The following is a 15,657-nucleotide window of genomic DNA, read 5'->3' on the forward strand; positions in this document are numbered from 1 at the left end:
CTCACTTCGCAAGGCCTCAGAGCATTGATTTTACTGAATGAGAGAGTCTGCTGGCCCCAACTCTGGAAACCACTCGGAGATGACAACGTCCACCCACCCGCGTCCCGTCAGCGTGTCAGGGAGTCACGGTTACCGCCCCCCACCCCCGCCTCCTAGGGCGACTTTCGGCGGCGCGGAGACCCGGGAGTCGGCGGGGACACGCCGTCCCCCGGCCAGGCCGTGGCTGCCGTTACTGCCCTCAGGCAGAACCGCCGCCTCCGCCTTCCCACGCGCGCTCCCCGTCAGCTCACACACACCAGCCCGTAACGGTCGCTGCCACCCCCGCCCCTGCCTCCGCGCCTGCGCAGTCGGGAAAGGTCGACGCCGTCGCACGTCGCTTCCCTTTCCGGCCGTGCCGGGGCTCCCGTCAAGATGGCAGCACCGGGCGGGTGGCGGCGGTGGCTCCTCTGGGCGGCAGGTAGCCGCCGGGCGGCCGCCAGCCGCTCCGGGCTGGGGGCTGTGGCCTGTGGCCTGGCGGGCGGAGGGGTGAAAAGCGGTGGGCTTCGGAGGCGGGAAAAGGGCCGAGGGGAGCGGGAGGCAGCGCTGCGGCGGCCGAGGCGGGCTGGGGCTGTGGGAAAGCGCTGGAGGCGTGAGGGGAGGCGGGGAAGGGCGCGCTGGCCGTGAGCCTGTCAGCTGGCGTGGATGAGCCCCCGCGCCTTGGCTTGGAGATCACTCACGGTACGCTTTTCCTTACCTCGCAGTGGTTGTGCATGTGGTAGCCTCAGATGCGGGTTTTGTGGAGGATCTAGATGAGTCGTAAGTACTGGGGTGTCTTGCCTTATTACTTAAATATTGTTTGTCTTTTTGCGGGGGGGATGACCCCAGACTGACAGCTTTGTGCAGTGTAGTTGTCAAGAAAGCTGCACTGGAAGAGTCTGTTTTTCTCTTATCAGGAATAGAAGAAAGATTGTGGCCTGCGTTAAGTAGGTGGCAATAATGAAGCTGAGGAACACTTTAATTTTGCAGGTTTTTTTAAAGCTGTTATTACAGGTGCTGTTGCCAAAAATGCTCTCAGGTTTCCTTGCTCTTTTTTTCTTTTTAGTAGAGTAAATATATAGGCGAATTGATACCTGCCCCAAATAAAAGCTCACTGTGTTTAACCAAATTCTTCATTAGAGTTTGCTGCGTAGCTGCCACGAGGAGTTGGGAGAATGAGTATAAGTGCATTCATGCATGGCCAGAAATGGAAGAGAGGAGGAGGCCTGCAGGGCTAGTTCGTGGCTGCTTGAGGTGCCAATTATATTTCAGTGTAAAAATGTGCTTTTACAACAGATTTCGTTATGTAGTGTCACTGTTCATGTACTACCTTGCTTTAACAGATTGATGGCTACGTACTTGCTGTTCTGAATAAAAACTAACTTTCCAAAAATGAAATTATTTTTTTTATCAGATCAGCAGGTTGATCTAAAGTGCTACAAAGTAGTATGATTATTAGAATTGAAATAGAAGGTATAGAAAATAGTAGCTGATAGGGGAGGAGAAGGTGGCATTAAATGACTGCTTTATGATAAATTTAGGCCAGTCAAAGGCGATGTTTTCATGGGGTTCAATCCATGATAAATTGCTTCATAGAGCTAAACAGTTGGAAAACCATTCCCTTTTTTACCATATTGCTTATTCAGCTAGAGCAGATAATCATGGGATCAGATGAGGTGCAGTGGAATTATGGGGAAAGGAATGGGAAGGTATGGAAGGGGTACTGAAGAGAGAGACAGCAGCATCTCTGACTGGTGTTTAAAGTGTTGTGGAACAGCAACTGAAGCACAGGAACTGCTTGGACTTGATTTTCAAAGCTTGTTTTTGCAACATGCCTCATATTTTCAAGGACTGAAGATAAAGAGGCTAAGTGAATAAAATAGTGTGTATCTGTGTTCCTGCATCACGTTCCGCTATCATGTTTCCACATGTGTAAATTTAAATGTAATTGCTGTTTTGGAGTGAAGCAGCATAATTCTGTAGTCATGAAACTTTTGAAATAGCTGATAAAGCAAAATCCTATTTTAGAACACTTGGATTTTTCAACTACAAAACTATACAGATGCCTGTATTTGCAATTGGGAATAAGAAATAAATGGCGAGTTGTTCAGGACAGGTTTTTTTGTTTTTTTTTTCTTTTTAGGTAATTGGCGAATGGTGAAAAAGGTCAGGAAAACAATTTAAGAAAAATTTGGAGCTTCAAGTTTCCCATTTTATAGATACCTAAACATTATGGAGTTTTTTCTGTTGCTGAAAACTTTGGATTTTGTTTGAATATTGGTAGTTGCAAACAATGCCTACTAGCACAAGGTGCAGGTCACTTTCCCAAGCTTACAGGATATAGGAAAACAAGTAGCAGAAAAGAACTAACAAAGGTGCAAGTTATCCAGCATCACCCAGCTGGGCTGTGGAAGGGATGCAAAATAAGAGCTATAGTTCTTACCAGCTTATGCTGATTGAACTGCTGACTGCCCCAGATCAGTACTTAATCTTGCGATATTTGCTGACTTGTTCCAGTGTGATAATGAAGCAGATAAGTAACGTGACTAAAAAAAGAAATATTTTTCTGTCTGTGAGGATGCATTGATGGCTCAACCCAGGATCAGAAGCATCGGAAACGGTGCAAGGGGGGATGAGAAGGGAGACAGGGAGGAATAGAAACAGCAGCTGTGTTGGTTTAAGACCCTTGGAATTGTGGCCTTGATCTTAATTTTTTTTTCATGTTGGTTTCTTTTAACAGTTAACGATTAAGTGGGGTGAATGGATTAAGTGGAGGTTGAGGCAACATTTGATCATGTAGTGACAAATGTTGGGAAGTTGTATGTATTTGAGGCAAATAATTTTGATTCAAGGATATGCCACACCTTTGTCATCTTTCCACCAGTATGATTGTGCCTGTGTCAGCTGATGAAGAGGGGATTGCATAGGACAGTTAAAAAGAGACACAGAAATTTTACTTTTGGAAATGTATTTACAGGGCCTAGAAACAGCACCTTCAGAAAATGCCTAAATACCCATTTGTATGGAGATTTCTGTTTTTCTTCAACAGTGCATTGAACTTCCTTAATACTATCTGATAACTTCATCATTGACATTACTAAAACTAGAATGAGTTTAGATAGCTGGTTTCTCTCACGCTTCAGATTTCAGTTTCTGTGGAAGTTGATTAAATAGGTGCTTGTAAATGAGTGGTGCAACTTGAAACTTATTATTGTAAAAGCTACAGTGTTTTTTTATAATATCTTGTAATTCCATTGGAATATTCTGCTTCCAGACGTTTCCTTTGTTTCCCTCTTTTCCTTGCTGTCTACTGGTTTTGTAAGATTTCAGTCTACCTTTCTCAGTGCTTTAATGCTCTTTGCAATCTCTCATAACAGTCATACTGTGGCAGCGGGAGGACAGCATTTCATTGTAAATTTTTCTTTTACAAACCAAAGGTGATATTCTAAATTGAAGCACGGCCCAGGATCTGATGATTCAGTAGCTGCTTTCTGCCTCTTGCATCATAACCAATTATTTGACTTCGTAATTGGAAGTTAGCTGGAGCTTCATGAGAGTTCTCAAGAGGTGCTAGATTCTTAATTCATTAGCTTTGTAGCACTTAGAGTGGTAAAGTACATTTTTAGTGAGGTGGTTGACTAAGCAATTTTGTGACTTAAAAATGTTGTTTCCTGTAGGAGGTTTATGTTAGCTGCTGCAAATACCTTTTCTGCTGTACAAGCGTTGCAACCTTGGTATGCCATCGATAAAACAAAGGCTTGAATTTACCAGTGAAATGCTGGAATTCTAAGTTTCAAACACTCAGCACTGTAATTAGATTATATTCATGATTTCTGAATTATTTCTTTCAAACACTAGGCCAGCATCAGCATTAGTATTTCTTCAAGATCATTATGGACCATTGCAAATCTACTGAACTTTAAATAAAATAAAATAAATGTTCCCTGATTCTGCTTACTACCTATGAGCCATTTATAGGCACGCTACATATTGGGAATTCTATTAATTGGATCTTAACTTAGAGTGTAGATCACACACTTATTGTGTAATTATATATATATTAATCTCCTTTCACAGTAAGTGTTACAGTAAGAATGTTGTATAATGTATTTTATAACATGTGACATTGCTCCCGGTTCTAGTCACTTTTACGAAGCCCTTTTACAAAAAATAAACCTTACATTAAAATTCTGGCTTATTTAATTCTCAAAATAGAAATAGTTCAGTAATGCGATAATATCTGTGATTTTGTAGTGACAACAGTTCAGTGAAATGTGTAAGCAACATTGCAAAATGTACCAAGGAACTTTGATATATCATGTTCTATTTTTGTTTTAGAAGTTTTAGCATTTAGTGACAGATTTACAGTTAATAAAGCTAGTCAGTTCATTAAGCTGTCATTTGTCTAGCATTAAGAGTATTCAGTAGTACCTATGTATCTCTGGTTTTTATCAATAACTTGAACATTTTTATTCCAATAAGTTGGTTTCTTGTGTTCACCTTTGATTAAAAACATAAACTGACACACCTATAGTAGAATGTTGAAGGAGATTGAATACAATTACTTTGCATGTTAACATTAAAGATAATTTAGTTAGTCTATGTTCAGTAAAGCTAAGATTAACAGTGTAAACTAGTGCTGTAAGGGTCTGTATTAGCTGATCTACAAAAATGCAAAATTTTCTAAACAGTCAACAACAATATTTAATATAACTAGAACAGCTGCAAAATACTTCTTCCCCTTAGATTACATACCCTAATCAAATATCTTTTGTGTGTTTTCTGATTTCCTACTGAGTTTCTGTTTCTGGTTGTTTGTGGTTTTTTTTTGTCTTGGCAGATGGTTATAGAAACCGAATTGATACAACTGTGTATGTAGTATCATGTGCAGGGGCAATCTTAATACTGAAAAATAACTATTTTCTCCTTCCCCCTGCCCCCACAGAAAGACGACAGAATTCTAGTATCTGTAGTTTTATACCAACTTAATTGTAGATGCACACACTTCACTTATTTATTTTCAGATATATTGATTTTGGTTTTTTCCCCTCCTAGGTTTAAAGAAAACCGTAAAGATGATATTTGGCTCGTAGATGTGAGTATATGAGAAAAATGGGAAGACCTGCTAGTGGAAATCAAAACACAAAATGTACAGTGCTACACTCTGTAGTAAGGCTGCGTCGTTGTTTGGAAAATCATTTGTACATGGTGCAGAAAAATTACATGACAGAAATTCTTCTGACAGGATGGACAAGCAATCTATCTGTATTGTTCAGGATGAGCCAGGAATTAGACTGAGCACTGGATGCAGACAGGCTTCATCCTATATTTTACATCCCTAAAAAAGGAAAGCAGGTTACCTAACGCTTACAGTCAGGAGGTGATAACCTACGTTCAGAATTTTTACAATTCCATTCTCTAGTTATACCAGCTAATTTGTATTCTAGACATTTAGCACTACAACAAATACATGAGAGGCTGCTTTTGCTTTTCTGACATATATGGGAAGATTCAGTGCTCCTTATTTCAGAGGCGAGGAATTATTAAAAAGGTTGAGCTTGTTTGGGAATGAGATAAAATTCCTTTTAGCCCACCCGAATATGAACTGTAATTCCCAAATTGTATAAGTCAGATTCATGATTTTAGAGTGGGGAAAACTATATATACTGATTCAGAATTGATCAGTAGTGTACAGGAAGATAAAATCCAACTTTGTGAAGTTGTGACCTGATCTTGTTATACCAAAATATTGATATCTTCCCTATTACTTTCACTGAGGTGTTGCAGCAAGACATAGGTAGAAAGATAAATTGAAGTCTCTCAGCTCTGCTTGACGCTGAGAAAACGGGATCAATTTTACAGTGTGCTTCTATGAAAGTAATGGCTGAAGAACTGAAATTGAGAGAGCAGCTTGGGGAAGTATACATATGTATATACTGCCCTTCCTTTCAAAGAATAGTGCTCCTCTATTGTCAAATAAATTGATATTCCTGGATAGATTGATTACATGAATTTTTAACTGTCAAAAAAAGAGAAAAGTTTTCCAAAAGAGATTTTTTAAAAAAACCCTGTTACCACAGTCTATTTTTAAATAAGAAATCATATAATAGTATAGTAATTGAATGTATTCTTTTCAACCTTGTGCTTTCATATTAAGAATAACACCAAATCATAAAAGCTCTGATTGTCACTTCAGTTTTGTAATTAACTTGCAGTTTTATTAATCATAGAATTCATAGAATCATAGGTTGTAGCGAGGTAGGTGCTGGTCTCTTCTCCCAAGTAACAAATGATAGGATGGGAGGAAACGGCCTCAAGTTGTGCCAGGGGAGGTTTAGGTTGGATTTCAGGAAAAATTTCTTCTCTTCTTCATCATAGAATCGTTTTGGTTTGAAAGGACCTTTAAGATGATCAAGGTTAACCAACTGTTAACCTAGCACTGCCAAGTCCACCACTAAATCATGTACTTAAGCACCCCATCTACACATGTTTTAAAAACCTCCAGGCGTGGTGACTCTACCACTTCCCTGGGCAGCCTGTTCCAATGCTTGACAACCCTTTCAGTGAAGACATTTTTCCTGATATCCAATTCAAATCTAATTTCAGACCCAAATTAATTTGATTTAATTTGATCTAAATTAAGATCAAATATTTCCTAATATCCAGTTAAGATCCAGTCCTAATATCCGTTAAGACCTAGAGAACACCATGGCTGTAAAATAAGCCTTGCTAATTTCTATGAGGGTTAATCATAGAATCAACTTCTCTTAATTATTTCTCTTCATTGACTTTTTTTTTTTTTTTTTTTTTCCCCCAAATCAAATGGATTTGTTTCTCAGTTTTATGCACCTTGGTGTGGCCACTGCAAGAAACTGGAGCCTGTGTGGAATGAAGTGGGCATAGAAATGAGAAACATGGGCTCTCCAGTAAAAGTTGGGAAGATGGATGCAACTTCCTTTTCTAGTAAGTATGGTTTGGATAGGGGTAATTTCATGACAGCCTCTGTTTTGAAACTGTTCTTAATTTTTTTCATAAGTCAATCTTCTGTTCTGTATCATAGCAAAAGTATGCAAACCATCATTGAAGAACAATTTCCTGATCTTTTTCTTTCTAAAAATGACAACATGCTGTAGTATGCATTTTTTTATCACACTTGTTTCTGCTTGTGTAGGGAATTCTTCCTGACAAAGGGAAGGTAAAAGCTTTTCAAAGATACACTTTTGATATTCTGCTTAGAGTACCGTTACACAAGTGTCTTTAGTGCATCTCTTGACAGCATCCAATTTTAGGTTCCTTGTATTACTGTTGGACAAGTGCTTGTGTTCTTGCTGTTGTTATTTTCAGATAATCAGTCCTTAAGATGTTACACCAAAAGCCTGCTGAAATCCCTGAAGTCATTACATCAGTGTTGAGCCAACTTCTCCTCAAGTTTCTCTGTAAATGTCTTCTTGAAGAACTAATTTCAGCTATTTTAATGCTTTAATTTTTGGTGATGCCTTTCATATGTGCTGATCTTTTCAGAGAAAACCCAAAACTTGAGGTATTCAGAGAAGTGGTGTGGGTAGACGTAAGAGGATTGTTGCATGCTTAACAGTATTTTCTTAGTTTTAGCATGCTTGTTTATGGTCATTTTGCTTAAATCTGTGTTGAACCAGGAGAATGTTTAAGAGGGAAGGCATAGGGAGCAGTGGGGCCCAAGCGAGATCTGTATGTGATGAAACTCTTCTAATACATGTAATGTTTTTAGTTAATACCTGTTAAAACTGATTATTCAGGATTGTTATATTTGCATAAAATATTACGCAGAATTCTTTTTTTCAGTGATATTCCAGTTTTTCTGAGCTTACATATAGCAGAGTTTAATCTTTTGAGATCAAAATGATCCTGTCTCAAAGACCAGTTTATTGTATGTAGCTTTTTCTGTAAAACCACATAAATTTGACCTCATGTTTCATCTTAAAGCTACTTATTTGCTAAAGAAAAATAAGTCTGGAGAATTAAAAGTTTCAAGCTCATGCAACCAGGTAACTTCAAAATTTGGAATAGATTTGGTGGATCCCTAACATTCCAGTCATATATATCAAATTCTGAATCATACACATTGTATAAACTTTTACCCTGAAATATATGTATCTGCCATCCTGATACTAAATTTTTGTATTTGATACCTAGAACAGAATTAGCACTTCGGTTTTGTTCTAAAATTCAATTTTGCATATTTAAAAATTACTAAAAAATGCCAGGGTTCCTTTGTGCTCTGAAAATTTTTTTCTCCTCAGATTTGTTAACCATTTTTATGAAGACTAGGAGTCCGATAAATCTTTTGAAATAGTTTCATGCTTTTATTTTGAAAGTGGAAATTTTACAACATCTGGATATGAAAAGCTCAGTCAACTCTGCTTAATGTCTTCCCAATCTAAAGGTTCTCTGAAATCAAAGTAATTCAATCTTGAGAATATCAGAAGGAAATGCAGCTGGGCACACACATGTGACTGGGAAGGAACATGAATGGTTGGCTCAGCATAGTTTATGATTGGAATAGGAATGTGAAGAAAAATCTGAACTTTAGGTAGGTTGTCATCAGAGAGCTGAGATCACAGCTGAACATATAAAGTATCCAATAAGTGTTGCCTCTGGTAGCTGAGTGGAATGAGGATACAGCAGTTATATCAACACAGCAGTCACCCGGTGTGGTATCAGTCAGATTTTCATGGGGGTTAGCCTCAGAAGTTCACTGACTGTGATCAAAGTAGGAATACATCACACCCGGGGCTAGCGTAAATGCTTCAGTTTGCCTATACTGCATTCTTCATATCAACAAGTGGAGGTGATCATGTAAACAAGAAAGTCACTTCCACGGCGTTGAGAAAACTTTAGTAATCTCCATGGCTGGGATGTTTAAAAAATATATTAAAAATGTCTATTTTGTAGTTCTTCTGACTGTACTCAAGATGGGTACAAGGAGAAATTAACTGTCGACAGCTCTTGTGATTAGGTGTGATGCTTTTTAATGCATTCTAGTTCTATGTAGCACAGCTGTGAGAGAAAAGGATCAGAACCAAATCAATCCTAGTATGCATATTTCTTACATCAGTCTCCTTTGAGAGACTAAGATACGGGTAGGTGAGCTGCTAGTTTTATTTGTAGTTCTGTGCAATTACGGTTTTGATCCAGGCAAACAACCTTAGGGTCACAATTTCTAAACTGTTACTCAGAGCCCTGCATACAAGTCTTCCTATGTCTGCTGCTCTGGCATGTGGTTAGTAGCTTCAGAATATGTATGTTAAAAGTATTGAATCATGATGCGTTTTGAGTGCAAGGGTTGTTTTCCAGTAGGGAATTGCACAAGCATTGTCAGAATTTTAGACTTACTTTAGCCTTTTTTGAAGACTACTTAGTTTAACTTTTGGAAAACACTGAATTGCCTGGAAAAGTGTGGTTTAAGGTGGCAGTTGCGATGAACACAACTGGAAGGGTGGTTGCAAATTGTACTCCTCCCATTGATGGGAGCAAGATACAAGGTTTTAAACAAACATGAGGTGGGGGAAAAAGTTCGCAATTGTCTTACTTTTTACTGTTATAGTAAGTAGCAGGTAAGTAAGTGATTGCTGAGAAAGTGTCTATTTCTAGTGAAGTTGATGACTATAGATGTTTACCTCTGCAGAATATGCTTTAAAAGCTGACTTTTTTGTAACTACTCTAGTAAGATACTGCACTTCTGTTTTTACCTGTTAACTGTAGCTCATGAGTAGTTGATTTTCTCTTATATTTCTTTTCAGTATTAGTATTTACAACTCTACATCCATGATGCTTAATTCTTCCCTCTGGTATTTCCAGCCAATTGTATGTGCATATTAAGTGCATACTACCTTTTGGTGATAACTGACCAGGCATGTCTATTTAGAGGATTCTCATGCCGTTTGACTCGTGGTATATGAATTGAGAGCCTATGCTGGGACCCTGCAGTACCCCAGGAAGAGGACCATAATTTAATGATGTAGCTTCATAACAACAGCTTCTTTAAAACAAGTAAAATAATTCATACTGAACAAAGTGGTAGGTTTTTCATTTATTTTATGTGACTTGAATAGTAAACAATGTTTAAAGATTAAGGCAGGAGAGCAAGAAAGTCTTGGTTCACTTTGGCATTAACACATGTCTTTCAGGTATTGCGTCTGAATTTGGAGTGCGAGGGTATCCAACAATTAAGCTGTAAGTTGATGCTTCCCATTGAATTTCTAACAGTTACCTATCCTACTACTGATTTCATGACAGTAAAAAAAAAATAGTGCTCTCTGCTTAAAAATCACAAATAAACCAACCAACAACAAAAAACCCTCAAAACCCAAACAAATAGAAATACTCCACCATCTCATGTTGACATTATCTTTGATTTCTATTGGTCTGTTCTGCTTGGAAATTCAATAATACCAAGCTTCTTGTTTAGAAACAGAACTCCTAAAGGCAGATTAACAAATTTGGGATTTGTTAACTGCTGTTTTCTATGCAACTTTGTAAAAATGTGTGCATAAAAATATCTATTTCAAAAATATATATATATATGTATTAAATTACTATTAAAAGGAATTTCATGCACCAGTTGATTTGTGACAGTTTAAAAGTGATTCAGTTAGTATGTGCATACCTGAGTCGTCTTGTTAACTTTTGTGAATTGCTGATTGCATTTTAAAATTTTTAATTACCTCTCTCATCTCATCAGTGTACCTGAAAATCTTATGTAAATGGCAGTAGTGGTTACTATGTAGGATGAAGTGTAAGAGCAGTTGTTTGGCAAGAGAAGGATATATAGATTATTTTCTTCATGTAATTAAAAAAAAATCAGTGAAGGACAACATTTATAGGAAAATATCTGTCCATAATGGTATTATATCTACTTGCATATAACACATATGGTATATAGTGTAGTACAGGGTCATGTTAAATAAAGACTAAGTAATTTTGAGTATTTTTTACTATGAACATACCGAGTTTGTTAGGAGGGTATTGTTTAAGCAAATAGTATTCTTAATATAGGATAAGTCTTGTCAAGTGAGTTTTCTGAGAAAGGTGGCAGAGATGTTTAGCTTGTTAATCTTTAAGGATGAAAAACTTTATTGGCCTATAGAGGCATAGAAAACTGAGTTTATGATTTTTTTTTTTTCCCCTGTGATTTTCCTAAACCTATATGGATTCAAAGAAAGCCTGTTAGTAAAACTTACTTGAATATTCTTATAATGTGTACGCTTTAATTCAAGTGTGCTTCATTCCCTGAGAGTACAGAGTACAGTAAACTGACCAACACTTACGGAAGCTTAATTTAGTACATAAATTCAGAAGGTTTCGCAGGTCATTTGATACTTTTAAATCATAAAAAAAACATTAAAGAAATTTATATGTTTGTGTTTTACGAGGACTAATCCCTAATCAGTATAAATGCTGAATGTTTGGGGTTTGGTTTGGGTGTGTGGGGTTTTTTGTGTGGTCAGAAGCAAATGTTCCAAATGACCTCTGTGTTTACGAAGTAAATAACTACTGTGCACTAGAAAAAACTAATTATAAAAGAATGTTAATTATTTTTAAAAGTCAGTAAATCAGATATTGTGTAAATAAGTTTTTACTCCGCAATTGCGTTGTATTATCACAGAATCACAGAATGTTAGGGATTGGAAGGGACCTTGAAAGATCATCTAGTCCAATCCCCCTGCCGGAGCAGGAGACTCCACAACCTCTCCGGGCAGCCTGTTCCAGTGTTCGGTCACCCTCACCGTAAAGAAGTTTTTCCTCATATTTATGTGGAACCTCCTGTGTTCCAGCTTGCACCCATTGCCCCTTGTCCTGTCAAGGGATGTCACTGAGAAGAGCCTGGCTCCATCCTCATGACACTTGCCCTTTGCATATTTATAAACATTAATGAGGTCACCCCTCAGTCTCCTCTTCTCCGAGCTAGAGACCCAGCTCCCCCAGCCTCTCCTCATAAGGGAGATGTTCCACCCCCTTAATCATCTTTGTGGCTCTGCGCTGGACTCTCTCTAGCAGTTCCCTGTCCTTCTTGAACTGAGGGGCCCAGAACTGGACACAATATTCCAGATGCGGCCTCACCAGGGCAGAGTAGAGGGGGAGGAGAACCTCTCTTGACCTACTAACCACACCCCTTCTAATACACCCCAGGATGCCATTGGCCTTCTTTGCCATAAGGGCACATTGCTGGCTCATGGTCATGCTGCTGTCCACTAGGACCCCCAGGTCCCTTTCCCCCTATCTGCAACAGGTCTGTCCCCAATGTATACTCATACATACATACGTTATTGTGTTTTATATTCTGCTAACCACTTCTTTTATCTGACTATTTGAAAAATTATCTTGCTTATCGCTTGCTAAAAGGTGACTGTAATAAACATGTGAAGATTGAGTAATCCTCCACGTGCAGATATAGTTTAGTTGATTTCAATTCTGTTCTTTTTTTTTTTCTCTCCTATTTATCTAGCTTAAAAGGTGACTTGGCATACAACTATAGAGGACCTAGAACTAAAGACGATATAATTGAATTTGCTAATAGAGTCGCAGGGTAAGTATACTCTTCTGTGAGAATGGTTCTAGTGACTTAAAACTTCTGTACGATTTTGAGGTGGGCCAAAAATTATATCTATTTAAAAAAGAAGATGTTGACATGAAGTTAAAAGCTGTATGTACTATACATGGGGTTACATGTGAGGCTGGTGGTGAGTGGCATGGAGAAGGTAGGTAGAGACTGGCTAGTCATATAGTCTTTACAGTGCAAGAACTAAGGGCTTTTCAAAGTAGTGGAAACTATGAACAAATGAAACTCATAGAATCCAGAAACAAGAATACTGACCTAAATGTTGGCTGGTAGATAGACATCATTGCTAAGGCAAAATATGTTTAATACTCAAAAGTCATCTTAAAAAATATCAGTTTAATATATGCTTATGCATCTGAAAAGTTACAGTAGTTGGCAACATATGGAAATTGCTTTTACAGATTTGTTGATTACAATTTCTGTTGGCTTTTTCTTCCTTCCCTACAGTGGCCTGTGGCCTCAAAATGTTATAGACAGTAATTTTGTGGAGAAAGAGTGTGATATTTCTGTTCTTCATTCTTAGATATAATTAAGAAGCATTAATATAGATACTTAATATTAATTATTGTTCAGACTACTGTAGTTTAGGAATATCAGTGATCTCTACTGATTTACCAAAATTTTGTAAGATTATTTCTTTCTAAGACCACATTTTGTAACTGCTGTGCTTACATTCAGAATTTATCTCCCAAATGACTGAGACCTTGTTGTGGCTGAGGAAATCTTATGGTGACCCCTCACTATTTAAAGAGGGCTTATAAGAAGGATGGAGAGACACTTTTTATCAGGGCCTGTACGGACAGGATAAGGGGCAACAGTTTTAAAATGAAAGAGCATACATTCAGATCGGACATATGGAAGATGTTTATTGTCCAGAGTTGTCCAGAGAAGCTGTGGATGCCTCATCCCTGGAAATGTTCAAGGTCAGGTTGGATGGGACTTTGAGCAACCTGATGTAGTGAAAGATGTCCCTGCCCATGGCAGAGGGGTTGGACTAGGTCTTTAAAGTCCCTTGCAAGCCAACCCAATCTGTGATCCTGTGGCCAGTAAATGGCATGCATGTTTACATCATAGCAGCATTTTGTACTAAGATATTAATTGCAAATTTAAGTGCTATTTGAGGAACATAAGTTTATTTTGAAGGGATTTTTAATGTTTTTGCTCTTAGTTCAGACTGAAATAAATTGAAAAAATAAATGAATTTGCACTGGGGAATTTAGTTAAAAAAAAAAAAAGAACACAAAAAAAGTGGCATTTTCTTTGGGATTTTCATTTGTTTGGATTTTACAGCTTGCAGAAACTGAGATTTTTCTTTCTCTTTTTTTTCCCTCCTCCCAGACCTCTTATCAGGCCACTTCCTAGCCAGCATATGTTCGAGCATGTGCAAAAGAGGCATCGTGTACTTTTTGTATATGTTGGTGGTGAATCTCCTTTAAAGGTTTGAAGCTTGATTAGATAAAGTTAATTCTTTTGGCTATTCACAGATATAGTTTAAAATATCTTCTGTAAAGTTCAAAGACTGAAGTGCATGCTTGTAATAAATTCTCATCTTTTTTTACGTTTATTGAAATGTTTTTACAATCTTGTGTCATAACCGTATTTTCTAATTTTTTCTTTGAAGATAAGGTACATAACAAAACTTAGGTTTGAAGCATACTGAAAGCTCAGAAATTAAAAAACATTGTTTGTATTTTTACAGGAAAAATACATTGAAGTTGCTTCAGAACTAATAGTTTATACATACTTTTTTTCTGCCTCAGAAGATGTACTTCCTGAGGTAAGCTGTTTTAGTTCCTGCTGTTTCCTCAGAAATAGTATTGTTCTCCTCGTACATGTAATTTTGCTGGTTTTATGACACAGAGATGGCTTCTTATATTTGACTTTGATAAATTTCAAACTAATTACAATGAAACATTTAATTTGTGTGTCTATATGGTTAAGGAATCTGAACTAAGTTTCAGTCTGTCATTGCTTTTTGTTGGCCAAATTACTTGTTCAGTCACATTAATAAAATTAGAAGATGTGCAGAACTCAGCGTGGACCATACAACCTGCTCGAGAAGGTAGATGCTTTGATTTTTAGCCAATGCAAAGCTCTTGTTGCTCCTGACAGCCCTTTCACCAACCACTTCTATAACTACTTTGGGGGTCTGTGGCATGGAGTAGCACTGATACCTTTTCACTTCTTTGATTTATTTTCACCATGTGCAATACAGCTGATCAGAACATTAGTTTGCCCAGGGATCAACTGATCCAGTCTACTGGCTGCAAAATTCTTATGTGACTCTTTGGAGGATTCTGTAACAAGGAAATAATTTATAATTAGTCACAAGGGTGGAAAAAATTGCTACTACTGTTTTTAGTCTAACCATTGTTGCTTATGTGTTGAAGCAAAATCAAGAGGCTTTTTCATTTATTATCCCCAAGTGAGACCTAAGTTTACTCCAAGCCTGATAATGCATGACTTTGAAGTTAGTTTGGGATAAGCAGAGTGAGAGCTAGCATAACTTATTTTTTTTAAGGCACCTGCATTTTCCAGCATAATAAGTAGAACAGGCCTCATTATAAATAGTGTACTGTTAGATTTCCAGAAGCCTTGTATCAAAAACTACCTCAATTTGAATATTGCTATTTGCACTTCAGCCCCATCTGAGCAAGAAAAGTACTGTTCACTCATGCAGCAGAAAGTGTAAAAGGCTGAAACTCTGAGATTCTGTGGTCACAGTGATGTAAGCAGTGAGCTGTTTTTCCCACCAAATTTAACTTCCCACAAATATAATTTAAACTGGAGTAGTGATGGTATGCAGTATTCCTTGGAGAGAAGCAAAAAAGTTATGAAATCACTGGTTGCTAGTTGTAATGAGGCTTTGCATGAGAGCATTCACTGTTAGGCTTTGTTTTGTCACCTTAAGTAATATTGTTCCAAGCTTCAGACATCTTTTGCAAGCCATAAGCTGTACATAGACTGATTTGCCCTTTAAAGATGCTAAACTGTGTTTTGGGCAAATAAGAGTAACACGTAATCTAGAATTACTTTCAACTTGC

The 15,657-nt window shown here is 37.8% G+C and overlaps 1 protein-coding gene across 2 annotated transcripts in view; it reads left to right on the forward strand.

Annotated features, from left to right (window-relative positions):
* The first annotated feature begins 399 nt into the window (after nucleotides 1–399).
* The window catches only part of TMX3 (thioredoxin related transmembrane protein 3), a 37,044-nt gene continuing 21,786 nt past the window's right edge, over nucleotides 400–15,657 (forward strand). The window contains exons 1-8 of one of the 2 annotated variants that reach the window (XM_068396952.1): nucleotides 400–457; nucleotides 741–795; nucleotides 5,071–5,110; nucleotides 6,855–6,978; nucleotides 10,182–10,227; nucleotides 12,500–12,580; nucleotides 13,952–14,051; nucleotides 14,313–14,390. In XM_068396952.1, the coding sequence (XP_068253053.1) occupies nucleotides 412–457; nucleotides 741–795; nucleotides 5,071–5,110; nucleotides 6,855–6,978; nucleotides 10,182–10,227; nucleotides 12,500–12,580; nucleotides 13,952–14,051; nucleotides 14,313–14,390 (570 nt within the window). In that variant the 5' untranslated portion in view covers nucleotides 400–411. The remainder of the gene's footprint in view (nucleotides 458–740; nucleotides 796–5,070; nucleotides 5,111–6,854; nucleotides 6,979–10,181; nucleotides 10,228–12,499; nucleotides 12,581–13,951; nucleotides 14,052–14,312; nucleotides 14,391–15,657) is intronic. The other variant, XM_068396953.1, reaches the window with a different exon arrangement.

Source organism: Nyctibius grandis, chromosome 3 (assembly GCF_013368605.1).
Source record: "Nyctibius grandis isolate bNycGra1 chromosome 3, bNycGra1.pri, whole genome shotgun sequence".
Classification (NCBI taxonomy): domain Eukaryota; kingdom Metazoa; phylum Chordata; class Aves; order Nyctibiiformes; family Nyctibiidae; genus Nyctibius; species Nyctibius grandis.